The 14,454-nt window shown below is 42.9% G+C and overlaps 1 protein-coding gene across 4 annotated transcripts in view; it reads right to left on the reverse strand.

Moving 5' to 3' along the window:
* The window catches only part of THSD4 (thrombospondin type 1 domain containing 4), a 1,279,073-nt gene that overhangs the window by 64,591 nt on the left and 1,200,028 nt on the right, over nucleotides 1-14,454 (reverse strand). For all 4 annotated transcript variants that reach the window (XM_063926205.1, XM_063926204.1, XM_063926207.1 and 1 more), the window contains 3 exons: nucleotides 11,619-11,715; nucleotides 6,708-6,929; nucleotides 5,652-5,781 (listed from right to left, as the gene is read on the reverse strand). In XM_063926205.1, the coding sequence (XP_063782275.1) occupies nucleotides 5,652-5,781; nucleotides 6,708-6,929; nucleotides 11,619-11,715 (449 nt within the window). The remainder of the gene's footprint in view (nucleotides 1-5,651; nucleotides 5,782-6,707; nucleotides 6,930-11,618; nucleotides 11,716-14,454) is intronic.

Below are 14,454 nucleotides of genomic sequence, written 5' to 3' on the forward strand. Positions count from 1 at the left end.
GATTTAAAACACAGCTGGGCACAGGCTGCCTATGGCAGTAATCAGGGTGATATCTAGCAGCTTTGTATTCTTTCATTTAGATGCCCTATCCCCCAGTGCCATAACATGGTGTTGTTACATGATGCCGCTGCTGGCTAGGGGGTGGGGGCTGCTGACACCGCCACCTACTGCAGTAGGTAGAGCACTGCACACAACACCTGTGGTTCTGCAGTACTGCTACTGGCTGCAGGGTGCCATTGCAGGCACACTGCAAGCCACATACAGGTGCCATGGGGCAGCAACGGAGCCATCCACAGGGCCTAGTGCTTTGTGCAGTGGCAATGCTCAGCAGGGACATGCAGTGAGGTAAATGGCTGAGGAGGCCCTGGCAAGTACCAGAGCCAGATTTACACAAAATATATGAGCCCAAGGATTCATGTGGGCAGAATACACAGGTGCAGCAGTGTATATGGATTGAAATTTGGTGAGTTTTGATCAGAGATGTGCAGAAAAATAAGCACTGCCTCACCTGCAATAAACTTTTTACTCCAGAGTTTTGCCTATAAAAATGATTAGAATAATACCAAGAAGATATTTCTAACTTATTCTTTGTATTTTTCAAATACTTTATTTAGTCAAAACTCTGACGTATACGTTAGTATGACAGGAAAGGCTCTGCCTCACCTCACCGCACATCACTGATGCTAACACAATCCAGTTACGGCCCTGCCTACGCCTTGTCCTTACATCCAGATACCCTCAGCCCTACACCCTGTCCATGAATCCCCATCCCCTCACCCTTACACCCTGTCCCTACATCCAGATACCCTCACCACTACACCCTGTTCCTGCATCCAGGTACCCTGCATTAAGAGAATGTCACCGTTTCACCCTGTTCATGCATCCAGGTACCGTCACTCCTAGACTGTGTCCCTGCATCCTGATACCCTCACCCCAACACCCTGTCCCTGCATCCAGGGACCATCACCCCCTTCACCCTATCCCTGCATCAAGGGACCATCACCCTTTCACCACATCCCTGCATCCCGATACCCTCAACCCTGCACTCTGTTTCTGCATCCAGTTACCATCACACCTACACCATGTCCCTGCATCCATATACTCTCATTCCTACACCCTGTCCCTGCATCAAGGGACCATCACCTTTATACCTTGTCCATGCATCCAGATACCATTATCCCTACACCCTGTGCTTTAATCTGGAGACCCTCACCCCTACACTGTGTTCCTTCATCCAGAGACTTGCTCAAATGCATAGCAGCCCCCCATCGAGCAATCTCCTACACTGCCTATGTATTAGACCTCTGTTCCCATTGTCACACTTCCGTCTCCTCAGAATCCTCTCCTCTCTTACCCTGCACTGCCTTGTGTCACACCCTCTGGCTGTGATGTCCTATGTATTTTATGGTGGTCTTTGGAGTTCTTTGTATAATATGGCATTCATTGCAATGTTCTTTGTAGTGTATGGCGTTCACTTGGATGCTTGGTATATTATATAGCAGTCACTGCAATGCTCTCTGTATTATAATTTGGTCACTGTCAAGCTGGGTATACACTTAACCATGTGTGCACCCAGCCGATGTAACAATTCATCATCCTTCCCATACACACTGAAGGATATACTATATTTCACAATACATCGTTCATGGCCGCTCTCTGTATCATATGTCAGTCACTACAATACTCTTTGTATTATATTGCAGTGACTGCAATGCTCTCTATCAAATGATGGTCACTGATGGTGGTTGAAGGTAGGCACTAGCTATTACCTCCATGGAGGTAGCCACACCCATGTCACAGGCCACATCCCCTATGTAGACCATAACAACTGATCACCCCCCCCCCCCTCATCACTAGTCACACTGCCTCAGCGCTCATCACACCTCCTGCCGAGGCACACAATATGCCCCTCTTAAATTTCAACTCCAGGCCCATTGGAGCCTTAATCTGGCACTGACCATGGTAACCTAAACTTCCTATTAGAACTTTTTCAGCATGATACATAAACAACTTCCTTTCAAATTGTCTATTCAGAGGTAAATGCAGTAAAACAGAGTAAAAATCAAGTTAATTAAAACATGAGTGCTGGCAGTCTCTTGACAACAAGAAAAGACTGTTGATGTAATACACATTTTATGAATGCCTTGCTAGTATTTTCCCATCAATAAGTAATAACGTCCAGAGAGAGAATATGAAAGGTTATTTTCTAATGCCTTTGGAATGTGTCTCCCCTACACTATGCCAGAGTCATTATATATTGATCACACTTTTCCACTGGATTCCCATGTTCTCATAACTTGTAAGGTTTTTCTATGTTATACCATTCCCAACATAAATTTATTGCTTCTGCTTACAAAATCTGCTTCAAAATTTATTTACATTATCATTCTGAATTGCAAAAAGCATTCCTTCCCTCCTGACATCAGTTCCAATATAACTCTGAGTGGTCATAAAAATATAGTGCTCTTACTTATACTGTATAACACTGTAACCGCCAGGTATTTTGTGTTCATTCCAATGTGTACTTTCTCTTACTTCACTGTTTATAACGCCATCTCAACAAATTTTGTGTCATATGTTGTTGTGCTCTGAATATCTTAAGTACATCAAGTATAAATACTATATAGATGGTTTATACAGATGACGCAAAATAAAGTTAGATTTCATTTCACTACATCTACAATATATAAAACCTATATATAGCATTATACATGATGTACTAAATAGATATATCTAGTAAGAGAGAGAAGGCGTAATTGACTGCAGAAAGCAAAATAAAAAAGACATACTGTATTGTCATATAAATATAAACAGAAAAGCACCATCTGACTACAATTTACTGCAGTCTAGGGAGAACTGACAAGGCAGGCAGAAGATGATACATTGGCTACTTATGTTTTTAAATTGATGGCTTGATAAGATATTATTGGTCAGTGCGGATGTCACCTTAGCAGTGCATGGTCATTATATACAGCCCTTTGTGGCTGTAATTGGATATATGCACAGCAGATGAGGAAATAGTCTTGACCATGGGAATCCTCCAGGAAGATAAAGCTGTTGAACAATTAATAACTGTACCTGCATCCATTCTCCTAGTACTTTATTATTGTAAGCATGTAGTGCTTCTACTGTACTATGATCAATGTTTTTCTGGCTACCCCAAGGGCTAAAAGCTGGCAGCATTTTCTTCTAATTGACTGAGGAGATGTATCAAGCTCTGGAGACTGATACATTGGAGAGAGCTAAAGTACCAACCAATCAGCTTCTAATTGCCATTTTATAGACTGTTTGAAAAATGATAATTAGAAGCTGATTGGCTAGTAAGTTATCTCTTGCCACTTTAACTCTCTTCAAGGTTTGATACATTTCCCCTGAATCTTTTTCTCCATCTAGTTATATAAGCAATGAAAGTACAACAGGGTTTGAGGTTTCCTAAATGTAAGTGTTCCATTGTTGTGAGACACAATGCGTCAGTCTGCCATTGTTCTGAGACACAAGGCATAAGTTTACAATTGTTCTGAAACACAAGGCATCAGTCTGCCAGTGTTGTAAGACACAAGGCTTCAGTCTACCATTGTTGTGAGACACAATGCGTCAGTCTGCCACTGTTCTGAGACACAAGGCATACATTTACCATTGTTGTGAGACACAAGACGTCAGTCTGCCACTGTTCTGAGACACAAGGCATATTTTGTTGTGAGACACAAGGCGTCAGTCTGCCGTTATTCTGAGACACAAGGCATAAGTTTACTATTGTTCTGAAACACAATGTGTCAGTCTGCCATTGTTGTGAGACACAAGACATCAGTCTGCCATTGTTCTGAGGACACAAGGCACAAGGCATATTTTGTTGTGAGACACAAGGTGTCAGTCTGCCATTGTTCTGAAACACAAGGCGTCAGTCTGCCATTGTTGTGAGACACAAGGCATCAGCCTGTATTGCTTATGGGCACAAAGTTTAAGTATTCTTGTATTCTGGGACTCTAAAAAAGGTGGTTACCATCAGAATGTATTTTATGACATCAGAAGATGCCAGTTTCTATGTGTCAAACCTCTAAATATGTACGTCTGTACAATTAAAAAGAAAAAATATATATTATGTTTGATGCTGTAAAGTTTCTGGCCTCATTACAAAAATAAAAAAAATCAATTATAAATAACTTTGCTTTAATTCTGTTCATCCATAGTTCCCATATTAAAGTAACTAAAATGTAATGAGACCTATATTAACTTACAACTCTCCAAATGTTGCATTAGATACAATGAAATGAACCAAACATTATGGGGTGTATTTACCATATAGTTAGTTTGGACAACCCCTTCTCAAACTAGCTTATCCCACATGGTCCATCAGTGCCACAACAAAAAGGCATAGAGTTCAGTGCGGGCATACAGTTCATTTATAGCTCCATCAAGCTCCTTGTAGATCTAAGGAACAGTACTGTGTGCCTAATTTAGATCTGATCGATGGGCTGCTAATTTTACTGTCCTGTGCAAGTGTGTGATCGCATGTGTAGCTGAGCTGCAAAAGTTCTGTGTGTGCAGTCACTGTGCAACCCAGGACTTACTCCTACAGTGCGATGAGAACAGGCTGATCGGGGCCGGAGCTGATGTCAGACACCCTCCCTGAAAATGCTTGGAAAACGCCTGTGTTTTCCCAAACACTCCCAGTAAACGCTCAGTTGCCATCTAAAAATGGCCTCTTCCTGTCAGTCACCTTGCGAACGCCCGTGCAATCGGATTTTTTGCACCATCCTGTCACTGACCGGCGATGCTCGTTGTTGCTGTCTGACATGCATGCGCATTGCGGGGCATACGCAGTTAGGATCTGATCGCCCTCTGTGAAAACGCACAGCAGCGATCAGATCTGAATTACCTCTTGTATGCAGTTTGCTCTGCAGAGGAAACCAGCATGATTCAATGCAACAGCTCTCCTGCTACAGGTTGGTCCAATTTAAAATACCATTGTTTAATGACCAGTATAAAAATAATAAAATGCTGATTTTATTTGCTTTTTGCCTTTCAAATTTCTTTTTATTTTGATACTTGGGGCTTGATTCTGAGTCACCTGCAGGTCAGTATATGGCTGCATTCAATTCAGAATGCTTATGGATTGCAAATGGAATGCTGATGTGCTGATGTAATGCATACATATTGAAGCTGCCTACTTTTTTCCATGTGGCTGTCATCATTATCATTGGCACTTACACCTACTCCATGCTAGATGCAAGAGACCCATCTTAAACAGGCGTCCCCTTGGTATATGCACAAATATGATGTCATTTTGTCAAAAATCGCACAACACAGCTCTTTACCATGAGTACATCCAGTAGACAAAGGGAAACCCCAGTTACACAAATAGAGAACAACGCCTGTGATCTGTCATACTCTGTATTGCAAGAGATGCAGAAAGACGCGTATATTCACTACAGCGCATGCCTAGTTTGCTAAAGCTTGCTAGAAGCGGCTGCATCCGGACCCGGGTACGATTCAGAATCAGGCCCTTGGTACTAACTTCCTATTTATTTTTCCCCACTAATTAATGGAGGACATGGTGATTAATAGAGGCATGAGCACATCGGTTGTAGTATGTCCACTAGAAATGAGCATTTCTAAATACATCCCTAAATATGTACAAGCCAGAGACTTACAATGCAGGACAAGGAAAGTGATTGCATGGCTCTTCCTCAGAACTGGGCTTTGTACTCAAGTCACAAAAAGCATCTGACACCTCTTCATGTGTATTCCTGTTCACACAACGAAAGATAGGGTACCGCGAGCCTGAAATAAGAGGAAAAATTATCTTATGTACGAAAATGTAATTGTATTACCAAGTATTTGCTTAACTCAATATCAAACAAATACTTTTGTCCTTGTACCTGATAAAATAAGAAGAGAGGTGTAATGTTGAAGGCCGATATCTACTTATCTACTTATCAGAAGTGACCTTCGACCACGGAGGGAGCGCCGCTCTGCAAAAGGGGGCGGTCTGTAGGCTTGGAGACATGTTGCGTCATTATGGCACTGCCACTGGCTATGCAAATGTATTGCAAAGTGGGGGGCAGTGCTACAATGATGCAATTCACCGCAAATCGAATCATCACCCCACCTAATGTTCCTGTCGTTGTGGGCAGGTGCAGATGGCCCACTTTCCAGGCTGGCCGAGAGTGCCACTCAATTTTCGGGAGCCCAGTGATCACCATTAATATGATGTTATGCTGACATTTTATCTTTGCCTTAGAACGCAGCTGTTTTGCATGGGATCGACAGTCACTACTTTTAATTCCATAATGTAGGCGCCAGTATGTCAAAAGGTTATCATGCTTCAAAAATGCTGTTTTACCAGCATATTTACAATTGTATTGACGATTCGATTTGTACAGTATGCTGTAAGCTGTGTGTTAACCTTGATGATATTCTGGTGCCTGCATTTCAGGATAGACATCATCAATGTCAACAAAGTGACTTTTGATCCCACGTTGTCTAATATAGGGGGGATGTCAGTAAGGCATTTTGGAGTGCGGCAAACTTCCATTGACCTGGAAAATGGGTTAGATATAAGGGATAGACAATCCCTACCTGCGTCTATAATCTCGTGTTTAAATGTCTTTTCTGTCATTTTAACTACTTTTAGTGACTTTTTTTTCTCTTCTCCTTCACAGAAATTACCTCTTTGATTCCCCTTTTTTTCCATTCAACCCCCTCACCTTTCCCACAGGTAACTGAACACTCAGTTGAGCCCACTTGCTTCCAGTTATAGTCACTGTTCCTCCGAGGTGGCTGTACTGCAGGAACTTGGTTGTCTGGTTGTCTGCGTGGTAGGGATCCTGCTGGCTGTCCTACATGTATGTCGGTATCACTGAATGAGTCTTTGTTTTCTGAAGGGCTAGAGATATCTGTTATATCTAACTGGCCATTGAGAGGTTCCCCTAAAAAACAAAAAAAAAATGTTATTTTTCCTTCCACATTAACTGAAGGAAGAGTGCATTATGACGAGGGAGGCCTATCCCAGGATTCCTGGGATTGGGTGGATGGTTTTAAAATTAAATTATTCAATGTCAGATTCTACCTATTATCTTCTAGAATGTACTAGATAAATGATCAGTAGAATCTGATTGGTTGCTATGGATAACATAACAAGATAACCCAGATAGCGCTTAATAATAGAGATGAGCGCCTGAAATTTTTCGGGTTTTGTGTTTTGGTTTTGGGTTCGGTTCCGCGGCCGTGTTTTGGGTTCGAACGCGTTTTGGCAAAACCTCACCGAATTTTTTTTGTCGGATTCGGGTGTGTTTTGGATTCGGGTGTTTTTTTCAAAAAACACTAAAAAACAGCTTAAATCATAGAATTTGGGGGTCATTTTGATCCCAAAGTATTATTAACCTCAAAAACCATAATTTACACTCATTTTCAGTCTATTCTGAATACCTCACACCTCACAATATTATTTTTAGTCCTAAAATTTGCACCGAGGTCGCTGTGTGAGTAAGATAAGCGACCCTAGTGGCCGACACAAACACCGGGCCCATCTAGGAGTGGCACTGCAGTGTCACGCAGGATGTCCCTTCCAAAAAACCCTCCCCAAACAGCACATGACGCAAAGAAAAAAAGAGGCGCAATGAGGTAGCTGTGTGAGTAAGATTAGCGACCCTAGTGGCCGACACAAACACCGGGCCCATCTAGGAGTGGCACTGCAGTGTCACGCAGGATGGCCCTTCCAAAAAACCCTCCCCAAACAGCACATGACGCAAAGAAAAAAAGAGGCGCAATGAGGTAGCTGTGTGAGTAAGATTAGCGACCCTAGTGGCCGACACAAACACCGGGCCCATCTAGGAGTGGCACTGCAGTGTCACGCAGGATGGCCCTTCCAAAAAACCCTCCCCAAACAGCACATGACGCAAAGAAAAAAAGAGGCGCAATGAGGTAGCTGTGTGAGTAAGATTAGCGACCCTAGTGGCCGACACAAACACCGGGCCCATCTAGGAGTGGCACTGCAGTGTCACGCAGGATGTCCCTTCCAAAAAACCCTCCCCAAACAGCACATGACGCAAAGAAAAAAAGAGGCGCAATGAGGTAGCTGTGTGAGTAAGATTAGCGACCCTAGTGGCCGACACAAACACCGGGCCCATCTAGGAGTGGCACTGCAGTGTCACGCAGGATGTCCCTTCCAAAAAACCCTCCCCAAACAGCACATGACGCAAAGAAAAAAAGAGGCGCAATGAGGTAGCTGACTGTGTGAGTAAGATTAGCGACCCTAGTGGCCGACACAAACACCGGGCCCATCTAGGAGTGGCACTGCAGTGTCACGCAGGATGTCCCTTCCAAAAAACCCTCCCCAATCAGCACATGATGCAAAGAAAAAGAAAAGAAAAAAGAGGTGCAAGATGGAATTGTCCTTGGGCCCTCCCACCCACCCTTATGTTGTATAAACAAAACAGGACATGCACACTTTAACCAACCCATCATTTCAGTGACAGGGTCTGCCACACGACTGTGACTGATATGACGGGTTGGTTTGGACCCCCCCCAAAAAAGAAGCAATTAATCTCTCCTTGCACAAACTGGCTCTACAGAGGCAAGATGTCCACCTCATCTTCACCCTCCGATATATCACGTGTACATCCCCCTCCTCACAGATTATCAATTCGTCCCCACTGGAATCCACCATCTCAGCTCCCTGTGTACTTTGTGGAGGCAATTGCTGCTGGTCAATGTCTCCGCGGAGGAATTGATTATAATTCATTTTAATGAACATCATCTTCTCCACATTTTCTGGATGTAACCTCGTACGCCGATTGCTGACAAGGTGAGCGGCGGCACTAAACACTCTGTCTGCTGCTAATATATAGACTGGTTGATAAAGAGATAGTATACTCGTAACTAGTATGTATGTATAAAGAAAGAAAAAAAAACCACGGTTAGGTGGTATATACAATTATGGACGGGCTGCCGAGTGCCGACACAGAGGTAGCCACAGCCGTGAACTACCGCACTGTACTGTGTCTGCTGCTAATATATAGACTGGTTGATAAAGAGATAGTATACTCGTAACTAGTATGTATGTATAAAGAAAGAAAAAAAAACCACGGTTAGGTGGTATATACAATTATGGACGGGCTGCCGAGTGCCGACACAGAGGTAGCCACAGCCGTGAACTACCGCACTGTACTGTGTCTGCTGCTAATATATAGACTGGTTGATAAAGAGATAGTATACTCGTAACTAGTATGTATGTATAAAGAAAGAAAAAAAAACCACGGTTAGGTGGTATATACAATTATGGACGGGCTGCCGAGTGCCGACACAGAGGTAGCCACAGCCGTGAACTACCGCACTGTACTGTGTCTGCTGCTAATATAGACTGGTTGATAAAGAGATAGTATACTACTAATATTATATATACTGGTGGTCAGGTCACTGGTCACTAGTCACACTGGCAGTGGCACTCCTGCAGCAAAAGTGTGCACTGTTTAATTTTAATATAATATTATGTACTCCTGGCTCCTGCTATAACCTATAACTGGCACTGCAGTAGTGCTCCCCAGTCTCCCCCACAATTATAAGCTGTGTGAGCTGAGCAGTCAGACAGATATATAATATATATAGATGATGCAGCACACTGGCCTGAGCCTGAGCAGTGCACACAGATATGGTATGTGACTGACTGAGTCACTGTGTGTATCGCTTTTTTCAGGCAGAGAACGGATATATTAAATAAACTGCACTGTGTGTCTGGTGGTCACTCACTATATAATATATTATGTACTCCTGGCTCCTGCTATAACCTATAACTGGCACTGCAGTAGTGCTCCCCAGTCTCCCCCACAATTATAAGCTGTGTGAGCTGAGCAGTCAGACAGATATATATAATATTATATATAGATAATAGATGATGCAGCACACTGGCCTGAGCCTGAGCAGTGCACACAGATATGGTATGTGACTGAGTCACTGTGTGCTGTGTATCGCTTTTTTCAGGCAGAGAACGGATTATAAAGTAAACTGCACTGTCCTCACTAGTAAACTCTCTCCACTCAGTCTCTACACTTCTACAGTAACAGTACTCCTCCTAGTCAGCTCCAGTAAATCTCTCTCAGTCTCTTATAATCTAAATGGAGAGGACGCCAGCCACGTCCTCTCCCTATCAATCTCAATGCACGTGTGAAAATGGCGGCGACGCGCGGCTCCTTATATAGAATCCGAGTCTCGCGATAGAATCCGAGCCTCGCGAGAATCCGACAGCGTCATGATGACGTTCGGGCGCGCTCGGGTTAACCGAGCAAGGCGGGAAGATCCGAGTCGCTCGGACCCGTGAAAAAAAACATGAAGTTCTGGCGGGTTCGGATTCAGAGAAACCGAACCCGCTCATCTCTACTTAATAATACAGTGTGCATACATGAGAAAATATATGGAAAATATGTTTATTTTAAAATCAGTATCAGTATACCGCATGGAGGTATAAAGAGTTATAATACAGGTACAAATATGTATATCACACAATAATTACAGACATAAGTAGCAGCATGGTATAGAAGTGAGATCCCCCATTTCTGGCTGTTTACTGCTTTGTATTAACATCACAACCGCGTTGAGACAGACTGTATCCATCTGAGTGTCTCCGCGCTGTTGGAATTGCATCCTGGCACCTTTTCAGACACATTAATACAGCATATTACTTGATATTATTACCTCTGAAGTACATCTACCAATTACCAGTTTTTGTAATTATTGGAAACTGTCATCTATTAATTAATTTGCACTATTCCGTGCCGCTACTTACAGTATGTCTGTGATGATTGTGTGATATGCATTTTGTTATCTGTATTTTCTAATAATTCTTAATATCCCCCGGGTGGTATATTAATACTAGTTTTACAATATAAATATTATATTTTCGATATATTTTCTCATATATGTATTATTAAGCACTACCTGGGTTATCCTTGTTTATTTGTGCTTTTAGAGGTAGCATACCTCTTTTCCTGGGGTCTGCTGATATACACTTTTGTGAGCACTATCCAGTGCAGTGCCTAAGGCTAGGGCCACACATAGCGTTTTTGCCAGACTCGGTTCCGGCGAAAACGCTATGTGGATTCACACATAGCCATTTCGTCAGATGCGCCAGTGCCACAACGGGATTTCAAGTAGAACACAGCACGACACAGCTGCATTGTGTAAACACATACATTGAAATGTATGTGTTCTACTTAAAATCCGGTCGTCCTGTCATTCAGCTCAACAGCAGCATGCTACGGTTGGGTCCAGTGGATGCAGTGCTGCCAAGTATGTAGGTGGCTGCATAGGAGACCATGTGCAGGTTCCTTCCTGCCAAGTGGGTCCCGCTGAACGGGACCTGCTAAAACGCAATGTGTGGACAACATCTCCACTTCTAAAAACCTGCACTTTTTTGTTAAATATACCCTTAGGTCTGTCCTTAGTTTGCTCCACTCGCTCTAACGGTTTTTATTTTATTTATAAGTTTTTCTATACAATATAGCCAAGGACAAAATCTAAAGAAATAATCACTTATGTGCCTGTGAACCTAATCACTATAACTAATTGCTTATTGATAACTTCAACACTTCGTAAGCAGAGTGACATAAGGTAGTAAACATCACCTGGTCTCCGGTGAGGAGGTAACTGTGGACTGATAGTGTTTGCAGATGGAATAACATACTCATAATGAATTCCTGGGTTTGGTTGCTGGTGTATCATCTAAAATAGAAAACAAACCACGTATTAATATGACATACAGTACAGTACATGTACATCAGCTGTGTGAATGTTACATGATTTGAATTCTATATATTGCACACTGCATTTTATTACATTATTTGGGCAGTACGAATATTGAAATGGTTAGCATTACTGCCTCACAGCACTGAGGTCATGGGTACAATTCCCAACATGGCTCTGTGTGGAGTTTGTATATTCTCCCCGTGCGTGTGTGGGTTTCCTCCAGGTATTCCGGTTTTCTCCCACAATCCAAAAATATACTGGTAGGTTAATTAGCTCCCAAAAAAATGAACCCTAGCGTGAATGTGTGTACATGGGGTAGGGAATATCGATTGTAAGCTGTACTGTGTAGGCGCCCAAAATGGCTGCCTCATCTTTTGCAAGCTCCTGATCATCTCCATAAAACCGCTTAAATTCTCCACAAAAGACCTATGAATTATCATAAATATCCAAGGACTTACCTTTAACTTGTACTACTCTACGCGGACATCTTATCATAACCAACGGATTACATTCCTGCGCTGAGATACACACTGGATTGAATCCTCTGCAACTCTCCACTGAGACATCCTTCAGTTTGGAATCTGCTGTACTCTGCATTGGACATCCCAGACAAGGTACTGTGGACTACAACCTATATTTGGCTCCATCCAGCCCCTCATTTAGTCATCATCCACCTCTGTTCTCTGAGCAACAAATAACTCTAACTTCTTGCATTTTTCAACTAATATCAGTATATTCAGGCTCTGAATGGCTAAAGGGTCACCATTTCAAATAGCAGCCATTCCCCAGGACAAAGGATATCACTACCCCCACAAGAAATCTATTTCAAAGGCCCCTCACACTGAGACTTTTCACAACTACACAGTAGGAATTGGATTCTAACCAGTGGCGTAAGTTTATCCCAGTTGCCCGGAGGCAAGAACAATATTGGTGCCTCCCCCCCCCCCCCACCCTCCTCCCCCATATATCATCCGTGAGCCAATAAGATGCCATTTTGAGATCCGAGTAAAACCGAACCCGCTCATCTCTCTAATTCTAACTATATGAAGCTACTACTAAACCGTTGCAACTAGGCAGATCTATGTAGGGGTCCAGCCACACACTACATAGATCTGCTCAGTCACTCACAATGCTGATTATCTCTCTGACAATTAATTTGCAAGTGTCATATCCAGGATTAGAACCCACAAGCTTTTACACTGGAAGCATGCACCTTACTGATGGAGATATCTGCTCTTGCACAGGAAGTGTGAGAATTCTAACTATATGAAGTTACTTGTAATTGTCAGAGAAATAACTGCATATAGTTAGAATTCTCATGCTTCCTTTATAGGAGCAAACAGCTCCATCAGTAAGGTGTCTGCTTCCAGTGTATCTATAATAAAGAGGGTGTGATTTGTAAGGTGTAGTGACTAGTGGGGAAGACGGCTACGGAAGAGATACTGGCTGCTGTCAATTAACTTAATTGATTAATGTCGCTGAACACACGGAACAGGAGGAGAGGTGCCCCCTTCAAAGCAGGAGCCCGGCGGCAGCTGACTCCGTTGCCTCCCAGAGTTCTGCCTCTGATTCTAACACCTTCCACAAGCCTGCTCTGTTCCAGAATAATTTACTAAAACAGCAACAGAAAAGTAAAGTTATTTTATTTATCACTTGTTTCAAATATACACACTGGATTATTGGAGCAGCAATAGGTTATAGCAATAACTCTGTTCATGTACCCATTATAATTTTTGGATCACATATCGAATTGGGGAAAAAAAAAATATATATATATACAGTTTTCTCTCCCTTTCTCATCATCATATGCAGCTCATACTTCTAGTAATCTGTCATTGATGACCCAATGTATACGTATTCCTCCACCTTAATTCTTTCACTACGCCCACCAAGTTCCGCAGTTCCTATTACACCATCACAGGCTTCTATCCTCCAATCCCATGGCATTTTAAAAAGAAAACACAGGCGCATTCGTGGGAAGCGAGCAGGCCGGAAACTTCTTTTCCCCGGTAACCACCTAACTCTTTTGCCCACCTGCTCACCCCCAGCTTCAAAGAACAATCAAATAGAAGTGATACCCAAAAGACGGCCCTGTGCTTGGAAGAACAGAACTGTCAATTCTCGCTTGGTAACCTCCATACCCAGAGCTCCTGCACCTAACATAAAGAAAACTGAAGGTACACTGGTATGCCCAATCAGGTCAGTCCTTTGTAATGCCAGATCTATAAGAAACAAGACTGCAACAATTGCTGACCTTATTGAATCTGCAGATCAAGCCTGTATTACAGAGACCTGGCTAGATGAAAATGCAGCACCTATATTGGAGGCTGCAGTACCAACAAACTACTCTGTCATCCACAACCCAAAACTGGACCGCAGGGGTGGCGGGGTGGCTATCTGCTTCAAAAAAGACCTTAAACTTAGGGTCCACCCTATTGAAATTACTCACTCATTCGAGTGCATTGCTGCCCGGAGTTCGACAGGATTAGGTTTCAGAGTACTTTCCCCTGGAGATGGAATGATATTTCTACAAGAAATTGCAGACACTGTTGCTGGCCTGGTTCTGGAACATCAAAGATGGCTCATCCTCAGGGATTTCAATGCATGGGTGGATGATGAGCTCTCTCGCCTTGGCTAAGACCTCCTGTGCACAATGAATGGTCTGGGCTTCACACAGGTCATTCCTTCTGCCACACATAAAAGTTGTCACACTCT

The sequence above is a fragment of the Pseudophryne corroboree genome, chromosome 6 (genome assembly GCF_028390025.1).
Source record: "Pseudophryne corroboree isolate aPseCor3 chromosome 6, aPseCor3.hap2, whole genome shotgun sequence".
Lineage (NCBI taxonomy): Eukaryota > Metazoa > Chordata > Amphibia > Anura > Myobatrachidae > Pseudophryne > Pseudophryne corroboree.